Source organism: Scyliorhinus canicula, chromosome 2 (assembly GCF_902713615.1).
Source record: "Scyliorhinus canicula chromosome 2, sScyCan1.1, whole genome shotgun sequence".
Lineage (NCBI taxonomy): Eukaryota > Metazoa > Chordata > Chondrichthyes > Carcharhiniformes > Scyliorhinidae > Scyliorhinus > Scyliorhinus canicula.
This window is the reverse complement of record NC_052147.1, coordinates 103,553,696-103,575,621: the sequence shown is the minus strand read 5'-3', so window position 1 is coordinate 103,575,621 and position 21,926 is coordinate 103,553,696. Positions and strand designations below refer to the sequence as shown.

Below are 21,926 nucleotides of genomic sequence, written 5' to 3'. Positions count from 1 at the left end.
GGTTCAATGAAACCAAACTGAAAATCAAAAACAGAAGTGACCGTGAAGCTGTTCCGTAACCATAAAAGCCGAACTGGATCGCTAATGTCATTTAGGGAAAGAAGCCTACCGGGTCTCGCTTGTACGTGTTTTAGAAATCCTTCATGTGATGAGGGCATTTCTGCATAGGCAAGATTTTACTGTCCATCTCTAATTTCCCTTTAAAATGGAGTGGTGTGCCACAGCCTTAAACCACTGCAGTGTATGTGGTGTGAGTACTCCCACAGTGCTGTTAGGAATGGAACTGTATTTTCAGCCAGCGACAGTGAAGGAACAGGATTTCCATGTCACGATGATGTGTGGCTGGGAGGGGAACTTTAAGATAGTAGTATTCCCATTAATGTGCTGCCATTGTCCCTCAAGGTGGTAGAGGGAACAGGTTTGGAAGGTGCTGTCAAAGGAGGCTGTGTATGAGAGTAAATAACGTTCTTTATTTTATTCATGAAAGCTTGCTACTGAATTATTTTATTGGTATACGCACTCCAATGGTTTTTTAAAATAAATTTAGAGTGCCCAATTATTTTTTTCCAATTAAGGGGCAATTTAGCGTGGCCAATCCACCTACTCTGCACATCTTTGGGTTGAGGGGGTGAAACCCATGCAGACACGGGGAGAATGTGCAAACTCCACACGCGCAGTGACCCGGGGCCGGGATTGAACCCGGGTCCTCAGCGTTGTGAGGCAGTAGTGCTAACCACTGCACCACCATGTTGCTCTGAACTCCCATTGTCAGAAAATACACTTCTCTTACCATCCAAGACAGAGTGGTTGCAGATAGATTCTGTCTGTGGCACTATGTCACACTCAATTTGCTAAGAATGTTTGTGACAAATTGCTCTGCTTTTGTCTGTCCACATCACACCTTTTTTATAGCAAGGGAGGAATTAAGGTACAGCTGGAGTCCCAGTTTCAAGGAACAATCCATTGAGCAGTATGAGCCACCATATTTCACTATACAGTATACAGTTGCCACTTCAGTAAGTAATATGTTTTCTGATTCTGAAGAATCTTTGGTGGTGAATAAAACTTGGGCCTCCTTTGACCAACAATCGACCTTTAAAACTACGCAGAGGATTACATAGAATATACAGCACAGAAACAGGCCATTCAGCCCAACAGTCTGTGCTGGTGTTCATAGGCTACATGATACATAGGGCGACACGGTGGCACCATGGTTAGCACTGCTGTCTCACAAGCGCCAGGGACCCAGGTTCAATTCTTGTCTGTGTAGAGTTTGCACATTCACCACGTGGGTTTCCTCCGGGTTCACTAGTTTCCTGCACGGTCTAAAAATGAGTCGGTTAGGTGGATTGGCCTTTCTAAAATTGCCCCTTAGTGTCCAAAGATGTGAAGGTTAAATGGGGTTGTGGGGATGGGGCGAGGGAATGGGCCTGGGTGGGGTGCGCTTTCAGAAGATCATTGCAGACTCAATGGGATCCTTCTGCACTGCATGGATTCCATGAATTCTATGAATCCCCTCTCAGTTTTTCAGCACACTTTTCTATTCTATTTTGTCTCATGTGTCATCTAGTTGCAGTGCATCTTGTAGATAGTGTGCACTGCTGCCAATATGAGTCGGTGGAGCGGGGCATGAATGTTTTAGGTGGTGAATAGGATGCCAGTCAAAGGCTGCTTTCTAGCTTCTTAAGTGTTGTTGAAGCTGCACTAATCAGATAAGTAGAGAGTATTTCATTACACTCCTGACTTGTGCCTTGTAGACTGTGGACGGGCTTTGGGGAATCAGGAGGTGAGTTACTCTCTGCAGGATTACTAGCCTCTGACCTAATATATATGGTTAGTCCAGTTCAGTTTCTGCAGAATAGTAACCTCCAGTATGTTGATCGTAAGGGATTCAGTGATGGTAATGCTATTGGACATCAAGGGAAGATGGTTAGATTTCCTCTTGTTGGAGAAGTTCATTACCTAGAACTTCTGTGGTACAAATGTCACTTGCCACTTATCAGCTGAAGCCTTAATGTTGTCTAGGCCTTGCTGCATGCAGACAGGAACTGCTTCAGTATCTGAGGAATTACAAATGGTGTTGAACACTCTGCAATTCTTAGCGAACATCCCCACTTCTGGCCTTACGATGGAGGGAAGGACATTGATGAAGCAGCTGAAGAGCATTGGGTCTGAACATGGTTTTTCAAAGTATGGGTCACAACCCACTGGTGGGTCACGGGCAGGGTCGGATGGGTCACGGAGCAATCTGTCGCTGCCTTCCAGATCGCGGGAGAAGGGTCCATCGGCCACTACCGGCAAAAAATGAATTGGGTACTCCAACTTTTTTTAAAAAATGAAATGAGACTGTGTGCAGTCTTCCGACCATAAGCGGCAGCAGTGAGCAGGTCACATGCCCTGTACATATGTAATTTTGATGCCAAATCATGGACCAGAGCTTCTTCCATTTTCTAAACGCTGGCAAGAGGACAGTGAAGATGGATCATTTTGTTACCAGAAAGAGGCATCCAGAGACACAAATAGGCAGAGTACCTGTTTGCCAGGATCTCACATCTGAAACTGCTGGAGAGAGCTGCGGAGGAGAATCCATGGCAGGACACAAAGCAGTGTAGTATTATCTCTGTGCAGAGCTCCAGGGCCTCTGGTTAACAGCCTACAAAGAGCTCCGTTCAACATGGATTGATCAGCTGAGGGAAGGTAGTAGGTGATAATCAGGTCAGAGGTTTCCTAGTTCGTACTTGACCTGATGCCATGAGACTTTGTTGGGTCTGGAGCCAATTCTGAGGACCCCAGTGTCTTGTCCTGATTAATAATAATACAATAATAATCGCTTATTGCCTATTGCAGGAGGCTTCAATGAAGTTACTGTGAAAAGCCCCTAGTCGCCACATTCCGGCGCCTGTTCGGGAAGCCGCTACGGGAATTGAACCCGCGCTGCTGGCCTTGTTCTGCATTACAAGCCAGCTGTTTAGCCCACTGTGCTAAACCAGCCCCGATATACCAATGTGTTGCCACCTCTGGTGGTTCTGTCCTGTCAGTAGGACAGGATGTACCTGGGGATGTGTTGAAGGAATCTGGGACATTGGCTGTAAGATATGATTCAGTGAATATTTCTGTGTCTGGTATTTGCTTGACTAGTCTTTGGGGGAGTGCTCCCAATTTTGACACAAGCCCACAGATGCTACTGAGGAGGACATTTCTGGGACCTAGGTTGATGTCACGTGATCCAACCAGATTTCAGCATTTTCAGTTTTTCTGTTATGGTTTTATATAACTGCGTGATTTGCTCGGCCATTTCAGAGGGCAATTAAGAGTTGACCAGTTTCTATGGGTTCAATGAAGTTACTGTGAAAAGCCCCTAGTCGCCACATTCCGGCGCCTGTTCGGGAAGCCGGTACGGGAATTGAACCCGCGCTTCTGTGGGTATGAGATGTGGTGATCCTCAGGTTAAATCACCACCAGTCAGCTCCCCTCCTCAAAGAGGAAAGCAGCCTATGGTCATCTGGGACTATGGCGACTTTACCTTCAACTGAAGGGCAGCACGGTAGCATGGTGGTTAGCATAAATGCTTCACAGCTCCAGGGTCCCAGGTTCGGTTCCCGGCTGGGTCACTGTCTGTGCGGAGTCTGCACGTCCTCCCCGTGTGTGCGTGGGTTTCCTCCGGGTGCTCCGGTTTCCTCCCACAGTCCAAAGATGTGCGGGATAGGTGGATTGGCCATGCTAAATTGCCCGTAGTGTCCTAAAAAGTAAGGTTAAGGGGGGGTTGTTGGGTTACGGGTATAGGGTGGATACGTGGGTTTGAGTAGGGTGATCATTGCTCGGCACAACATCGAGGGCCGAAGGGCCTGTTCTGTGCTGTACTGTTCTATGTTCTGTGAATAAAGACAACAGATTTTCTTGCCGAATGGACATTCGTGACTCCAGTCCCACACCAACATGAGTGACCCCTAACTGCCCTCTGAGATGGGCAAAGCAAACTACTCAGTTGTCTTAAAAACCTGCAGTAGCTCAAGAAGAAGTCCTACGAACATGTTCTCAGGGGCACCTAGGGATGGACAGCAAAGGATTTGTCAATGATGCCAACATCTCCAGAATGAATGTCAAACAATGTCCATGTGGTCCAACATTACAACTAATCAGACTGCTGCAAGCTACTCCATTTGGGGCCCACCCCCTAGCAACTGCTAACACAGAGGCTGCAGTTTTTAAATCAGTGATGTCTCAGTGAATGAGCAAAGGTTTTATTGGCTTTGGAGGCAGTTTAGCACCAATCCACCACATAGACCCAACAATTAGAAGCAGGAATAGGCCATTCGGCCCCTCAAACCTGCTCTGCCATTTGATAAGATCATGGCTGATCTAATTGTTGCCTCAACTCCACTTTCCTATCTTCTTTTACCTACCCCCTTTACCCTTGACTCGTTTGTCAATGAAAAATCTTACCTAACCCAGCCTTGAATATATTCCATAGTTACGTTCCAGAAAGCCAGTTGGTGAATGTTAGAACTAGAGTCAATCTTTACACACTTTTATTGGCATTTATTTGCAGAGGAACATATTACAAACATGCACCTCCTCACCCAGCAACTGCAGTTTGCCTGTCCCTTTGTTACAGGGGCACTGTTGAATCCCCTCTAGAACCATAGAATAGAGCATAGAACCACAAAATTCCTACAGTGCAGATGGAGGTCGTTCGGCCCATTGAATCTGCATCAACCCTCTGAAGGAGCGTTCTATCTAGGCCCACTTCCCCGCCCCCCCAATCTCACTATTTACATATAATTTGATACAATTAACAAGATGGCTGCAAGATTAGGCTCAGTCTTTCCGCAGTGCAGTCTCAAAAGAAGCACTTGGTCGCAAATTCTGAGTTAGCTATTGAAAGTGGTGGTTTTAAAAGTCAGGCAACATTCTCCTCGTAACTGCAAGTACATGATCCAGGTTTTTAAAGTGTTGAAAGATAGAGATGTTGTTGATGTAAGCAGTTTATTTAATTCAAAATACGATTCTTGAAATAGAATACATTGCAAATGTAGAAAATTGCAATGTCCAGAATCTTGTGGAAAAATTAGAGGCAAGTCTCCGTTCTAGGCTGTTTAAAGGGAGACTTTGTACAAAACAAGTATAAGGGGATAAATTGCATCCTGTATTTTTCAATCATTTATTTGAATCGACAGAAAGAAAATAATGGGGCCTCTGAAACAAAAAAAAAGACTTGTATTTTGTGTGGGCGGCACAGTGGTGACCACGGACTTGGGTGACTGTGTGGAGTTTGCATGTTCTCCCCTAGTTTACGTGGGTTTCCTCTGGGTGCTCTGGTTTCCTCCCACAGTCCAAAATTGTGCAGATTAGATGGATTGGCCATGCTAAATTGCCTCTTAGTGTCCAACGGTTAAGGGTGCGTTACGGGGTTGCAGGAGAGGGCGTGGTCCTATGTAGGGTGTTCTTTCCGAGGGCTAGTGCAGACTTGATGAGCCGAAGGGCCTTCTCCACTGTTGGAATTCTATTTTCACAGAGGGACACTGGGGCTAAAATAGATTAAATTATGAGGACATGTTGCAGAGACCTTGATAGTGTCAGTTGTAGCTCAGTTGGTAGCACTCTCATCTCTTGAGTCAGAAGGTTGTGGGTTCAATTCCAACTCCAGGATTTGAGGCTTCAGCCGACATTACTGTGCAGTACTGAAGGAGGGCTGCTCTGCTGCTTTGGCACTATTTTGAAAAACAATAGGTGCACTGTGTTCTCGCCAATATTTATCCTGAAATCACAAAACACAGACTACCTGGCCATTATCTCACAGCTGTTTGTGGCTGCTTGCTGTGCGCTCATTGGACACCGTGATTCCTACATGACAACAGTGACGACACTTCAAATGGACTTCATTCGTATAAAGCAATTTGGAACATCCTGCGGATTTGAAAGGCACTATAGAAGTGCGAGTTTTTAGTTTTTCAGGTGTGTAGAAGATTATAGGGTGAATCTAATTGGAGTGTTAAGGATGATGGAGGAATTGATGGGTAAGATAAAGAAAAACTATTTCTTCTGGTGCAAAAGTCCAAAACAAGGTTGCAAAACCTTAAAATTGGATTTTCGGGTGATGTTAGAGAGCAATTCTTCACACAGTTTGGAACACATTTTTTCCACAGAAAGGCTGGAGGGAACAATTCTAGCTTTGCAGACTGAAATTAATAAAAGGTTTTTTGTTCGGTAAGGGATATGGAAGCAAAGGTGGGAAAATGGAGTTAAGATACAGGTTGACCATAAGTTCATAAGACATAGGAGCAGAATTAAGCCATTTGGCCCATTGGGTCTGCTCCACCATTCGATCATGGCTGATCTCATCCTGGCCTTAACTCCACCATCCTGCCCATTCTCCATACTCCTTCAACCCAGTACCAATTAAAAATCTGTCCAACCCCTCCTTAAATTTACTCACTGTCCCAGCATCCACTGCATTCTGGCGTAGTGAAATCCACAGATTCACAACCATTTGGGAGAAGTATTTTCTCCTCAACTCCATTTTAAATTTGCCACCTCTTATCCAAAGACTATAACCTCTTGTTTTAGAATGCCCCACAAGAGAAAGCATCTGCTCCACGTCTACTTTATCCATACATTTTATCATCTTGTATACCTCAATTTGATCTTCCCTCATTCTTCTAAACTCTAGAGAGTATAGGCCTAAACTGTTCAATCTCTCCTCATACAACAAACCCCTCATCTCTGGAATCAACCCAGTGAACCGCCTCTGAACTGCCTCCAATGCCACTACATCTTTCCTCAAATAAGGGGTCCAAAACTGTGCACAATACTCCAGGTGTGGTCTCACTAATGCCTTGTATAGTTGCAACAACACTTCCTTACCTTTATACTCTATTCCTTTAGCTATAAATGCCAACATTCCATTTGCTTTCTTTATTATCTGCTGTACCTGCATGCTCGTTTTCTGTGACTCGGACTCCCAGATCCCTCTGCAGCAGAGCACCCCGAAATCTTTCCCCATTTAGGTATAAATTGCCTTCCCAATTTTCTGACCAAAATGCGTGGCCTCAAATTTATGCACGTTTTAAACTCCATCTGCCACATTTGGCCTACTCTCCTAACCTATCTATATCCATTTGGAAGGTTCTTATTTCCTCATTGCAACTAACTGTCCCACCTATTTTTGTGTCAAACAGTGGAGCTGAATGGCTTCTTCCTGAGTATGGCTATATTCCTATCTGTCTTCTTGCAGGAAATAGCAAAGCACTTTGATACCAACCAGGAAGGTTATGTGGTGATTGAAGAAGCCATAGACACCATGACGGGTGTGGCCTGGTACATCAATGACATGAAGAGGAAACATGAACATGCAATACGGCTTCAGGTATTAAACATCTCCATTACGGGCCTTCCTTCACAGAAGCCTCCCATTCGCACAAAATTCAGGTATCTCTCATGCTGTCACTCATAACCACTCCAATCCCCACCTCGCCGTGTTGCTAATTGCAGGCCATTGAAGGAGATGGTTTGCAAATCAATCTCCATTAAGGAGGCCCACACCCACCATTTTTTGTCTTGGGTGGGTGAAGGCAGGGGGTCATGACCACTGCCTCCAGAGCCAGGCATGAGACAGTAGTGGACAAGGGTGAATGAGGAGGTCAACAGGTGGGATGGCCCACCTCCGTTTACTGGGCATCAGTCCAATTGTAACCATGGCTGTCAGGCCGTCCAGCCTTCACCCCTCATTTCACTTAATGCCCCCTCAATTCCACATGCCACCTCATTTCCCCATGCCCCATCCTAGTGTCCCAGATCTCCATGCTCTCGTATATCTCCCCATGTCACCATATCTCTCCATGACAACCCCCTCCCATATATCCACTCGCCTCCACCCCTCCATATATCACCACATCCCCCCCCCCCCCATGTATCCCCTCGGCCCCTCTATATCCCCTTGGCCCCTTCCCATATATCCCCACCACCCCCTCCCATACATTCGCACGCGCCCCTCCCATATATTCCCATGCCCTCTCCCATATATCCCCACTCCATATATCGCATGCCCCTTCCATTCACTCCATGCATTCTCCAAACCCACTGTCGCAGTATCCGCTATGTACAGAACTAATGAGCTGTTGGCAAGTCTAGAAAGTCTTTGAAATGCTCATGAAAGTGACATAAGCACCAAGGCTTTGAAAATCTACTGTGGTAAAAACTGCTCAGTTTACAACTTTAAAAAGTGTTAATCAACTGACACTCATACCATCAATGACCAAACACTTTTATCCACTTACACCTCTTAATCTTGTGTAAATAAACACACAGGTATTGGAAAAAGTCTTCAAAGATTAGGTTATTACAAGGTAACAAAGATTTCAATCAAACAAATATATTACTCTCCTGCAAGCCATGTCAGTGCTGAATGCATTATTTATTCTTGGGTCTCAGCCAAGCAATCATGATGATACCATCTGGCAGCTGTATTCATAGAAGCATTAGAAGAGATGGCCAGTCATTTGGTTTTTCAGATGCTTCATTTTCTGAAAGTAAAAATGCATCTTTACTGATAATCCAGCTCACTCATACAGTCACTCAGTATCCCCTCTCTCCACCATCCTGTGTTACTGACTATTTCTACTGATGTGAAGGGGCAGGAGTGCAGGAAGAGGGGTAAACAATATGGGAGAAAGTACGTGCAGCTGTATTGCTATTGAACATGTTCTGTTTGTGTGGCAGATGTTTAAGTAGAAGCTGATCTTTGTGTTTGCCTTCGCAGGAGGTACAGAGCTTGCTGATAAACTGGAATGGACCAGACCTGACAACGTACGGAGAGTTAGTCCTGGAAGGAACATTTCGGATTCACCGGGCCAAAAATGAACGCACTTTATTCCTGTTTGACAAAGTTCTACTGCTAGCAAAGAAAAGAGGAGAGCACTTCGTCTACAAGACCCACATCATGGTACAAGTTTACAGATTGATTCATGGAATTAAAGACACCTTTAGCCAAACAAAACTGGAATTGAATCAAGGAGATCAGATGGTTTATATATAGAATAATGGATTCCCGGCAGTGAATTACAGACTGGAATCTAATCGAGGTGTTCAGATGGTTTATATATATATATAGAATAATGGATTCCCGGCAGTGAATTACAGACTGGAATCTAATTGAGGGTTCAGTTGGGGCTGGTTTAGCACAGGGCTAAATCACTGGCTTTTAAAGCAGACCAAGGCAAGCCAGCAGCACAGTTCAATTCCCGTACTAGCCTCCCCGAACAGGTGCCGGAATTTGGCGACTAGGGGCTTTTCACAGTAACTTCATTTGAAGCCTACTTGTGACAATAATTGATTTTCATTTCATTTTCATTTGAATATAGAATAATGGATTCCCGGGAGTGAATTACAGACTGGAATCTAATCGAGGGGTTCAGATGGTTTATATATAGAGTAATGGATTCCTGGGAGTGAGTTACAGACTGGAATCTAATTGAGGGGTTCAGATGGTTTATATATAGAATAATGGATTCCCGGGAGTGAATTACAGACTGGAATCTAATCGAGGGGTTCAGATGGTTTATATATAGAGTAATGGATTCCTGGGAGTGAGTTCATAGAATCATAGAATTTACAGTACAGAAGGAGGCCATTCGGCCCATCGAGTCTGCGCTGGCTCTTTGAACGAGCACCCCACCCAAGCCCATGCCTCCACACTACACCCCGACACTAAAGGCAATTTAGCATGGCCAATCCACCTAACCTGTACATCTTTGGAGTTACAGACTGGAATCTAATCGAGGGTTCAGGTGATTTATATATAGAATAATGGATTCCCGGGAGTGAGTTACAGACTGGAATCTAATTGAGGGGTTCAGATGGTTTATATGTAGAATAAAGGATACTCGGGAGTGAGTTACAGACTGGAATCTAATTGAGGGGTTCAGATGGTTTATATGTAGAATAATGGATACTCGGGAGTGAGTTACAGACTGGAATCTAATTGAGGGGTTCAGATGGTTTATATAAAGAATAATGGATACCCGGGAGTTAGTTACAGACTGGAATCTAATCGAGGGGTTCAGATGGTTTATATATAGAATAATGGATATCTTGGGGTGAGTTACAGACTGGAATCTAATCGAGGGTTCAGATGATTTATATATGAATAATGGATTCCCGGGGTGAGTTACAGACTGGAATCTAATCGAGGGGTTCAGATGGTTTATAAATAATGGATACTCGGAAGTGAGTTACATGCGGGAATCTAATTGAGGGGTTCAGATGGTTTATATATAAAATACTGGATACCCAGGAGTGAGTTACAGACTGGAATCTAATTGAGGGGTTCAGATGTTTAATATATAGAATACTGGATACCCAGGAGTGAGTTACAGATTGGAATCTAATTGAGGGGTTCAGATGGTTTATATATAGAATAATGGATACCCGGGAGCGAGTTCCAGACTGGAATCTAATTGAGGGATTCGGATTGTTTATATATAGAATAATGGATACCTGGGAGCGAGTTCCAGACTGGAATCTTTTTTTAAAATTTGGAGTATCCGATTCATTTTTTCCAATTAAGGGGCAATTTAGCATGCCCAATCTACCTACCTGCACATCTTTGGGTTGTGGGGGGCGAAACCCATGCAAACACGGGGAGAATATGCAAACTCCACACGGACAGTGACCCAGAGCCGGGATCAAACCTGGGACCTCAGCGCTGTGAGGCAGCTGTGCTAACCACTAGGCCACTGTGCTGCCCTACAGACTGGAATCTTATTCCAGTGTTGAGATGGGGAATGATAGATACCAGGATAGAGAATCGCTACTGGTGCTGTACAATGCCACCCTGTCCAATCCAGGAAGTGCCATGACCCATCTGAAGAGAGGAATATCATTAAATGCCTCTGATGACAAAGACAACTAGCTGCTGTTGGCAGCCTAGGATGCCTCAAGGCTTACATTTTTTTCAGATAGTGGCAACTATGGTAGCCTGGATAGTAGCAGCCAATAGAGACTTACCTGTCTTCAAATCGCCTCTCCTTCCCACCCTATCAGAATGTGTCTTGGATCAGGTGCAAGGGTTTGTAAGATCGGCGTATGTTGAGGAATGAATGGATTGTCCAGTTTGGATTGTAATGGATTTCTCTTTCACTGTCTGTCTCTCTCTCTCTCTCTCTCACACTTTCTTTCTTTTACAGTGTACTGCACTGATGCTCAACGAAGGCACAAGAAACTCACTGTGCTTTGACCTGTTTCATTACAAGAATCCAAAACAGCAGCACGCTGTCCAGGTATGAGAAAAGCAATGTTTGAACATTGATTGTGTCACATACAGATTCTTCAACCATCGCTGTAACATTCTGTTGTGCTTATAGTTGAGATTCCCTTATTTGTATCTGTTTCACCTCCTTTCATATTGAGCAGTGGTGGAGATAGTTTTTAACTCAGTGCCAGTTTGTGCCAGTCAACTCAATGCCAAGTTTGATCTATTTGTTTTCCTTCTTTCCCATAGTGTTTCTACATTATTAGCATCAATAGTTGTAAAAGAAAAGTTTCCCCTGAGGGGAGAATGATTTCCAAGAACTTTGAGTTTTTTGGACACTTTTTGGGACAAATATAAACTCACTGTTTGCTTTGGATTGGTCTCCCTTTTCCCATCTTCCCTGGAGGATGGGAACGGCATAGTACAATGTCCAGCCAGGCATGCAAGCAGAGCAGGCAATGCAAGGTTTAAAGTATAGGGCAAGGCTTGTATTTTCTTGAATATCAAAGATCAGGGGCAGAATTCTCCGCTCCCGCGGAAAATCGCGAAGGCCGATTGAAATCGGCCGACTTTCACGACGGCCCGATACGCCCCGCTCACGAGCTATTCACGACCCAGAAATGGGCTAGGACCGGGGCTGCGGACCTCACGGGAAAAATGATGCCATAACCCTGCGGCGCCAGAATGACGCCCTGACGACGCCCACATGACGCCGCTCCGCGTCGTCAAAAGGTGCGAGCGAGCACAGCAACGGGAGGAGAAAGATGTCGGAGCCATGGAGGGCCGCCCGAGGTTTGGAGAGGCAGATATCGAAACGCTCCTGGATGAGGTGGAGCAGAGGAGGAGCATCATCTGTCCTGGAAGCGGGCACCTCCACCCTGCCAGGGTAGTGCGACGGGCCTGGCGTGAGGTAGGCACTGCCGTGAGTGCAGTGGGGCAGACCCCTCGGTCTGGGGAGCAATGCAGGACCACGACCTGCTCCACGACCTCACCAGGGCCGCCAGGGTAAGTGCCAAGAGGGCGCCCCCGGGTCACAACAATCCTCCCCCCCCCCCCCCCCCCCCCCCATGTACTTAATCACCCACCTCCCCCCTCTGGCACGAGGGAGAGGGGGAGGGGGGCACAGTGAGTGGAGGGTGGTTTACCAAGTAGTCACAGACCCACATGAGCGCTGCGACCCCCTGGAGAGATGCAATGGTTTAGTTACAACTTGACCCCCCCAACCTTCTCCAATATGTGAACGCCCTGATGATACCTGCCGAATTGATGATCTATCTATGCCCCCCCCCCCCCCCCCCCCCCAACAGGACAAGACCATTCACAATACCCGAGAGCGCAACAGGACCGGAGGGGGTTCGCCCATTTTCCACCCCCTGACCACGTTTGAGCAGAGGGCACTGGACCTTGCTGGGGGATCTGCCACCCGGGAGGTCGCGCAATGCGAGGTTGGAGGTGCTGAACCAAGTGAGACAACCCTGCATGGCAAACCCCCCCCCCCCCCCAATCCTCTGTCCCTTCACACTCTGCCCACTGGACAACACCCCCCCCCCTCCCCCATCCTCTATCTCTTCACATTCTGGACACCCCACCCCCCACCCCATCCTCTGTCCCTTCACACTCTGCCCTCTGGGCACCCCCCCCCCCCCCCCATCCTCTGTCCCTTCACATTCTGCCCACTGGACACCCCCCCCCCCCCCACCCCATCCTCTGTCCCTTCACACTCTGCCCTCTGGGCACCCCCCCCCCCCCCCCCCCATCCTCTGTCCCTTCACATTCTGCCCACTGGACACCCCCCCTCCCCCCCCCCCCCCCCCCCACCCCCATCCTCTGTCCTTTCACACTCTGCCCACTGGACCGTCCAACGCCCAGCCGAGCGTTTCTAAATAACCCCGTTTCATTCTCTTCCCTAGGACGTGCTGCCGAACAACCAGGGCCGTCTGCGTCCAGGCAAAGACGAGCACCTGCCACCACCACCACCACCGCACCCAGGGACGCATGCCAGAGGGTGCCGGGAGCACAGTCAGGGGTGGCAGATTCTGTGGAGCAGGAGGCGCAGAGGACGGTGACAGAGGGAGAAATGGGCCGCGAACGCCCTGCGGCCACTCATCAGTGGGCCGATGACCCCGACGACATTTGTACGGACGAGGACCTAGAGCTTGCGGCACTGCTATCTCCCACACCATCCACCATCCCAGAGACACTCACCTTGGTTGGGCATTTCAGTGATGAGGCTCCCGGGTCACGGTCTGGTTCACACAACACAGCTGAGCAGGTACAGCAGGTGGAGGTTGGTGCAGCCGAGGGCCCGGACTGTCAGTGGGCAGGCCAGGCCCAGCATCCAGCTGGCTCCCAGACGTTTCCTGGGTTCCTGGATTTACTTGACCCACCCGCACAGCTGATGCATCTCGAAACCCAGGGACAGAATGACAGGATGAGGGCCGTCTTCCAGCAGCTGCAGATGCAGTTAGAGGAATCGAACCGCGTCCAGGAGCAGAGAGTGGTGCCGCTCATGGCAGCCACCCAGGCCGACACCGCACAGGTGGCATCCGCGGTCGAGGCAATGGGTGAAACGGTTTCGGCCATGGGTCAGGATATGCAAGGCGTTGGGCTTAATTTGCACGCGTCATCCTCGGCCCTGGACAGGGCTGCCCTCTCATAGGCAGCAATGCGCCACAGCCAACATGACATTGCCGGCGCGCTGCGGGCCTTGGCCGAGTCTCACCAGGCCGTGGCCCAGTCCCAGCAGGAAATGGCACAGTCCCACCAGTCAGTTGCAGAGAGAATCAACCGCCTGACACACGTGCTGGATGGCGTCGTGCACTCAGGTTGAGGTTGCACAGTCCCTGGCGGGAATGTCTCACTCCCTGGACTCCGTCTCTGTGAACCTTCGGACCCTGGTGGATACCGTTGCAGGCCTCCAGGACTGGCAGCGCCAGGTGTCGGTGGGGCGACGGGGCACCTCCCCGCTCGCACCTCCGTCCAAATGTGAGGCCCGGGGGCCACCGGGCTCCCCGAGGGAGGAGGAGGTTCTGGGGCCCGTCCCATTAACTCCATCATGGGACGTCCCGTGACGCTCGATCTCCCCCTGTCCAATCCCTGGTGCATCGGGTGGGCAGCGTGCAGAGCAGGGTGACACCATGTCATCCGAAACGCCCGCAGAACAGCCTGGCCCATCGAGGCCGGGTCGCCCCAGGAAACGAGTGCCGACGGGGAGACATGTCGCAGGGGGTGATTCTCAGCAGTCCGCCTCCACTCCTGCTGTATCATCTGGGAATTCACTTAGACGTAGTGGTAGGGCCCGTAAGGCAATGAAGAGGGACATATAGTAAGTTGGCACGGGTGAAGGGCACAGATTAGTTGTAGGGGCTAGAGCAAGGGTGGGCAAACTTTTCCGTGCAAGGGCCACATTCAGAAATTCACAATTTTAAAGGGCCGCATAGTATATTAATTAATAGTCCCGGTTGTAACCAATTAGCGTGCGGCATATACCTCAGCGCTTCCCCCGGCGGCATCCTGCCTTTAGCCCTCTTTTTCTCTACTTTTCAAAAATGGCGCTTCACCCGGTTATGATTCTGGGCGCCTCATATAGAACATAGAACAGTACAGCACAGAACAGGCCCTTCGGCCCTCGATGTTGTGCTGAGCAATGATCACCCTACTCAAGTCAACGTATCCACCCTATACCAGTAACCCAACAGCCCCCCCCCCATTAACCTTATTAAAAAAAAAATTATTTGATGACTTGATCTTGGTGGGCCGCATAAAGACCTTTGGTGGGCCGCATGCGGCCCGCGGGCCATAGTTTGCCCACCCCTGGGCTAGAGCATCTGTACATAATGTTAACCATTAAACTCACTGTTGCACCTAACTTGTAAGACCGTGTGATTTTTCCGTTGCCACAGGGATCGTGACCGAGTGTCGCTGGGGTTGACGAGCGGTGAAACTTAGGTGCCGGGTGTGCAGTCCCCCCCCCCACCCCCCCCCCCCCCCCCACCTCCTCTCACAGCTACCCCACGCGGGCACGTGATGGAGTGTCCCTGATGAACTCCGCGGCCACCATGGTTCAGCTATTGCCATGGGTCAGACTTTGTCTAACGATTCTGTGTTCTCAGCTCATCGCAGAGCGGGCCGTCATCATTCAACATGGCACTGATCATGCCCGCTGACACAGCCATCAATGTCGTGCCATACCGCTGTGCCGCAGTGGTAAGGGTGATGTAGAACTGGAGCAGTGTACGCGGGGGGGGGGGGGGGGGGGGGGGGGGCGGCCGGCGGCCGGCGTCTGCGTGTCTGGCGATGCAGGTTGGTGTTCAGCGGTGCTGTCGCGCGTGACGCGTAAATCTGGCTGCCACCAAGGCGTCGCGTGCCCGCCGTCCTCGCCGGGTCCATCGTGCAGCCTCCTGGGCATCACCAGCAGCCGTGTCCTGTCTGCGTGCTGCGCCCGCCACTCCACTAACCTCCTCCTCCTCCTCCCCCTCTGTGCTGGCACCACTGCCACTGGCTTCTCCCTCCGCCTCCTGCAGCAGGTCATCTCCCCGCTGCATCGCGATGTTGTGCAGCGCACAACAGACCACTACAATGCAAGCGACCCTGTCGGGCTAGTACTGCAGGGCCCCTCCGGAGCGGTCCAGGCACCTGAATCTCATCTTCAGGAAGCCAAGGCAGCGCTCCACCACACCCCTGGTTGCTGCATGGGCCTCATTGTATTGGGTTTCCGCATTGGTCTGAGGCCTCCGTATAGGCGTCATCAGCCAAGACCTCAGTGGATAACCCCTGTCGCCCAGCAACTAGCCCCTCAGCTGGGGGGGCCGTCCCTCAAACATTGCAGGGATGTACGATTGTGCCAGAATGTAGGCGTCATGCACACTCCCTGGGAACCTTGCGCAGACGTACATGATCGTCATGTGGGGGTCGCATACCACCTGGATATTCATGGAGTATGTCCCCCTCCTGTTTGTGAAGACCTCCCTGTCCCCTGCAGGCGGGTGCATGGGGACGTGAACACAATCGATGACCCCCTGCACCATCGGTATCCCGGCCACGCTGGCAAATCCACGACCTCGTGAATGTTGACTTGCTCGGTCTTCGGGAAAGGTGATGTAGCGGTCCGCGATGGCATAGAGGGCGTCGGTCACATCCCAGATGCACCTGTGCACTGATGACTGGGAGATCCCGGAGACGTCCCCGCTCAGAGACTGGAAGGAGCCGGTTGCATAGAAGTTAAGAGCGACCGTCACCTTGACGGCAACCGGGATCGTGTGGCCTCCTCCCGTTCCACGTGGCGTGAGGTGGCCACGAGATGACAGATATGTGTCACCGTCTCTCTACTCAACCGGAGTCTCCTCCTGCAGGTGATGTCCGGCATTGTCTGGAAAGAGATCCGGCCACGGTACACCCTCGGCCTCGGTCGTCGCCTCTGGCGCCGTGGCTGCACCCTCACTCTCTCCTCCTCCTCCTCCTCCTGCCCCCCCCCCCCCCCCCCCCCACATCTGCTCAACGACTGGCAACTCCTTGGCCATTCCCTGTGCTGCTGCAGCTGGCCCTGCATCCACTGCGGGTTGTGGCTGTGGATGCTGCTGGATGTCCAAATGCAGTGCAGCAGCCCCAACCACTGCGCTGAACATAGCCGTTATGTTCGCATACATTCTGCTAACCTACAGAAGGGTGGTGGGGGGCAGAGAAATAACATGTTAGATGGAGGTTATTGGACACCTCGGCAGCTGCGTGCCACGGGATACCTGTGTGTCCCGGTGGCCTGGTCGCGTTGCTGATTCGCGGCCAGCCTAACCCCTGGTCACTTTCTGCATCCAACGGGCAGTTAACTACGTCGTCCTCACCGGTGCGTCAGTGTCCTGTGGCCATAACCCACAGGGCAAACAGCGGCCGTGTCCTCGTGACCGTCATGCCATGGCAGGGCGGCTGACATTTTGTAACCGTGGGTGGACGAGTCATTCCCTCCCTCCCTCTCTCTCACCGCCCCTCCCTCCTCTCCCCCTCCCCCCTCCTCACCCTCTCTCTCCCTTCCCCCTCTCCCCCCTCCTCCCCTCTCTCCCTTCCCCCTCCTCCCCTCTCTCTCCCTCTCTCTCTCCCTCTCTCCCTCTCTCCTTCTCTCCCTCCCTCTCTCCCTCTCTCCCTCTCCCCCCTCCCCCTCCTCTCCCTCCCTCCCCCTCCTCTCCCTCCCTCTCCCCCTCCCCCCTCCCCCTCCCCCCTTTCCTCCCTCCCTCTCTCCCTCTCCCTCCCCCCTCCTCTCCCTCTCCCCCTCCTCTCCCCCTCCTCTCCCCCTCCTCTCCCTCCCCCTCACCCCTCCACTCCCCCTGCTCACTGCCTTCTCGGGGGTGCCTTCCCCGGTCTGCCCAGACTCCGGCAGTCCGCTCACCTCCTCGCTCCTCTCGTCAGTCAGCACGACTGGCTGACGACTTTAAAAAGCAGTTGTGATAGCCGGCGTTATAACCTGGCGTCACGACGTCGGGACTTCGGCCCATCTGGGCCGGAGAATAACGGGGGGGCTGGATAGTCGGCTGTTTGGCCGTATCGGGGCGTTTGACGGGGTTATCCGCGGGAAAACCGATGTAAACATTTTTCTCGTTGTGGAGAATAGCGGGAGCGCGTTGGACCGCGCCGTGTGAAAAACCAGGGCTGCCCGCTATTCTCCGAACCGGCGTGAGGTCGGAGAATCGCGCCCTTTTAAGGGTCTGTTATTGATGAAGCAGTTGATGGGCGAGATAGGTGAGCAATTCATTTGGGAACCCAGACATGACCTTAAAATTTCAGAGGTGAAGCATTTCTTCACACAAGATGGAATTCTCTGCCCTCTCTCCCCTTCTGGGGGTCAACTCAAGTTTTCAAGATTGAGATTGATGTTTTGCTCCCAATCAACATCGATAAATCACATTACCTGGTCACGTATCTCATTTTTGATACTGTGCACAAACTGGCTATTGTGTCTCTGACACTACAACAGTGACTGGACTTCCAAAGGTGCTGTATGAAGGGAAATTCTCTATTTTCAACCCCAACAAGCTTTTCTCTGTATGATGAACGAAAGCCACTGATGGAGGCATCGGCTGACCTGTGCTCTCCCCATTAGTGGAATTGCTCAAAGGCTTTAGCCTGCTGTGGGTTTAGTCTCCAGAGATGCCTAAGGAACTATTACTTCAGTCAAGTTGCCACAGTTCCAGATGATCATAGGCTGCTTTCCCCTTTTGAAGAGGAGAGCTGACTGGTGGTGATTTAACCTGAGGGTCACCACACCTCAGGCAAGGGGCAAAGTTGAGAAGGCGGGGTCTTCACGAATAACCTCAGCTGGTATGGGGATTGAACCTTCGCTGTTGGCCTCACTCTGCATCACAAACCAGCTGTCCAGTCAACTGAGTTAACCGACCCCCAATAATGGGTCCAATACCTTTAGGCAAAGACGAGGCGTGTGAAGGTTTCTTAAGTTATTTATCAATTGCTTTTGATTGCAACATCAGTATTCATTTCTCAGCAAGGAATTAAACATAATTTATGTTTACAATTGCCCTGGATGGGTGCAGTGCAGATTCATCAGAATTACATCAATGCTTCATGGGTTTAATTAACTGGGATGATCAAATTTTTATTGGGTAAGAGTATCAAAGGATATGAACTAAGACAGGTAAAAGTGGGTGAGGTACAGAGCAATCATGAAATAATTAAATTGCGGTGCAAACTTGAGAGGCTGAATGGCCTCCTTATGTCCCTAAGTGGTTCGCTGACCAGGAAGTGCCAAACTAACCCACGTGAGGTTCAATCATAAAAGCGGCCTAGCCCCCTACACTGAGGGCGGAATTCTCCACTAGGCCCGACGCCCTCGTGAAACCCGGAAAGGTTCACGACGGCGTCGGAGGCCGCTCCTGGCCCCCTATTCACCCCCCGCCGGGGGGCTAGGAGGGCTGTGCCGTGAATCTCGGCCGTCGGGCCTTGTCGCTGTCGTCAAGGCCCGGCGGGCCGAGAATGACGCCTCCGCTGCCCCGCAAGACGTGGCGGCTTGATCTTGCGGGGCGGCGGAGGTGAAAGAGTGCGTCCCATTGAGACGCCGGCCTGACGATCGGTGGGCACAGATTGCGGGCATGTCCCCTCCCGAGCAAGGTCATGGTGCTCAGTCCCCTGTACGCCCCCCACAAGCCCCAAACTGGAATCTCATGCCATGTTCACGACGGCAGCGACCAGGTGTAGTTGCCGCCGTCACGAACGACAGGCCGCTCGGCCCATCCGGGTCGGAGAATCGCGGGCCGCTGTGAAAAACGGCCATTTTGGGATGGGTGGGAGAATCGCGGGAGGTGCGAGAGCGGACCTCCCGTGATTCTCCCACCCGGCGTGGGGAGCGGAGAATTCCGCCCCGAGTCTCTGCTGTATAGGTGCTATATACATTTTGATTTCCACACATGCGTGGGTGAGATTGCGAATGCCTGGGTGATCAAGTGCACTATCAGACTCTCATGACATTGCCTTTCTGAACCGTCTTCTTTCCATCTGCAACTTCGTAACCCTTATATTGCTAGTCCCCCAATCACGGCCTATTTACCCTAGGATGTTGGCCTGAGCTGAGATCCAAAGCCAGTGGCCTCTTCCTTTGCTTCCCCCACAAGAGGAACAAGCGAATGCCATCGGGAGGCAAGGTTGTCTCAGAAGCTGCAAGGACAGTTGGTCCTTTCAGTCACATTCCTTCCCCTCCTCATGACCACTGATCATCGTGAACTGACCTGAAATCTAACGGTTTCTTTGGAAGGCCATCGTAGGTCCCTGAGCATAGCAAGGCATCACTTTATGTGCAGCTGAGGGCCTCCAGCAAGGAACTATTAGGATTGCGAGCCCAAGCAAATCGTTGCACGGCAAAGGGTAGTCACATTTGTGCCAATCAGTAATGCAGATTGCAAGAAAGTGAGATGTCAGCCCTGGCTCAGTTAAAGCATTCTTGCCTCTGAATCAGAATATTGTGGGGTTAAGTCCTGTTCTGAAAACTTGAAACACACAATCTAGATCGATACTTGATGTAATACTGAGGAAGTGCTGCCTTTGGAGTAGATGTTAAACCAAGGCACACTGTCCTCGCTCAGGTGAATGTAAAAGACCCCACAACACAAGGCATATAAATAGCCAAAGGAGGACTAGGATTGATTACTGACCAAAAAGGGGATTTGCGCATGGAGGTTATAACACAGGTATTAAACAAATACTTTGCACCTGTCTTTACCAAGAAAGAAGATGCTGCCCAGACAATGGGGAAAATGGATGTAATTGAGATACTAAGCAAGTTCAGAATTGATGAGGATTGGTTAGGCTGTCTGTACTTAATGTTGATAAGGTGCTCGGACTGGATGTGTGGTGAATAGGGGACTTTCACAGTAACTTCATTGCAGTGTTATTGTAAGCCTACTTGTGACAATAAAGATTATTATTATTATTATCCAAGAGATACTGAGGGAAAGTGAGTGGAAATTGCAGAGGCACGGGCTTTAATTTTTCAGTCTGCTTTCGATTCCGGTATAGTGCCAGAGGACTGGAGAATTGCAAACGTTATACCCTTGTTCAAAAAGGGGTGTAACCATAAACGCAGCAAAAACTAGCCAGGCTTACATTAACACCGCAATGAAGTTACAGTGAAAATCCCCTAGTCGCCACACTCCAGCGCCTTTTCGAGTACACGGAGGGAGAATTCAGATGTCCAAATTACCTAACAGTATGTCTTTTGGGAAACCGGAGCACTCGGAGGAAACCCACACAGACACGAGGAAGACGCCACACAGACAATCGAACCTGGGACCCTGGTGCTGTGAAGCAACAGTGCTAAGCACTTTGCTACCCTGCTGCCCGTAGTTTAACTTCAGCATTGGGAAACTTCTAGAACAATAATTTGGGACAAAATTAATAGTCTCATGGACAAATGTGGATTAATTAGGGAAAGCCCACAAATTCATGTTTCACAAACTTGCTGGGTCTTTTGAAGAGGTAACAGAGGGTTGACGAGGGAAATGCAGTTGATGTGGTGTACATGGTCTTCCAAAGGTATTTAACATGGTGACACACAACAGACTTGTGAGCAATGTTATAGCTCATGAAATAAAAGGAAATGGCAACATGGATGCATAATTGGCTGAGTAGGGCGGCACGGAGGTGCAGTGGTTAGCACTGCTGCCTCGTGGCGCTGAGGATCCTGGTTCAATTCTGGTCCCGGGTCACTGTCCGTGTGAAGTTTGCACATTCTCCCCATATCTGTGTGGGTCTCACCCCCACAACTCAAAGGATGTGCAGGCTAGGTGGATTAGCCACGCTAAATTGGGCCTTCATTGGAAAAAAACAAAGTGGGTTCTTTAAATTATTTTTTTTTTTTAATTGGCTGAGTGAGAGGAAATTTTTTTATTTTTAAAAATAAATTTAGAATACACAATTATTTTTTCTCCAATTAAGGGGAAATTTAGTGTCACTAATCCACCTAACCTGCACATATTTAGGTTGTGGGGCTGAAACCCACGCAGACATGGGGAGAATGTGCAAACTCCACACGGACGGTGACCCGGGGCCGGGATTCAAACCTGAGACCTCAGCGCCACAGTCCCAGTGCTAACCACTGCGCCACATGCTGCCCCGAGTGAGAGGAAATTAAGAGTAGTGCTTAATGGCTCGAGGTAGGTGGAATTCCCATGGGATCAGTGTAGGT

At 49.9% G+C, this 21,926-nt stretch overlaps 1 protein-coding gene across 12 annotated transcripts in view; it reads left to right on the top strand.

Annotated features, from left to right (window-relative positions):
- Window positions 1-21,926, top strand: part of LOC119956761 (pleckstrin homology domain-containing family G member 3-like) — a 299,355-nt gene that overhangs the window by 246,431 nt on the left and 30,998 nt on the right. For all 12 annotated transcript variants that reach the window (XM_038784155.1, XM_038784182.1, XM_038784145.1 and 9 more), the window contains 3 exons: window positions 7,235-7,366; window positions 8,759-8,941; window positions 11,184-11,276. In XM_038784155.1, coding sequence (XP_038640083.1) covers window positions 7,235-7,366; window positions 8,759-8,941; window positions 11,184-11,276 — 408 coding nt within the window. The remainder of the gene's footprint in view (window positions 1-7,234; window positions 7,367-8,758; window positions 8,942-11,183; window positions 11,277-21,926) is intronic.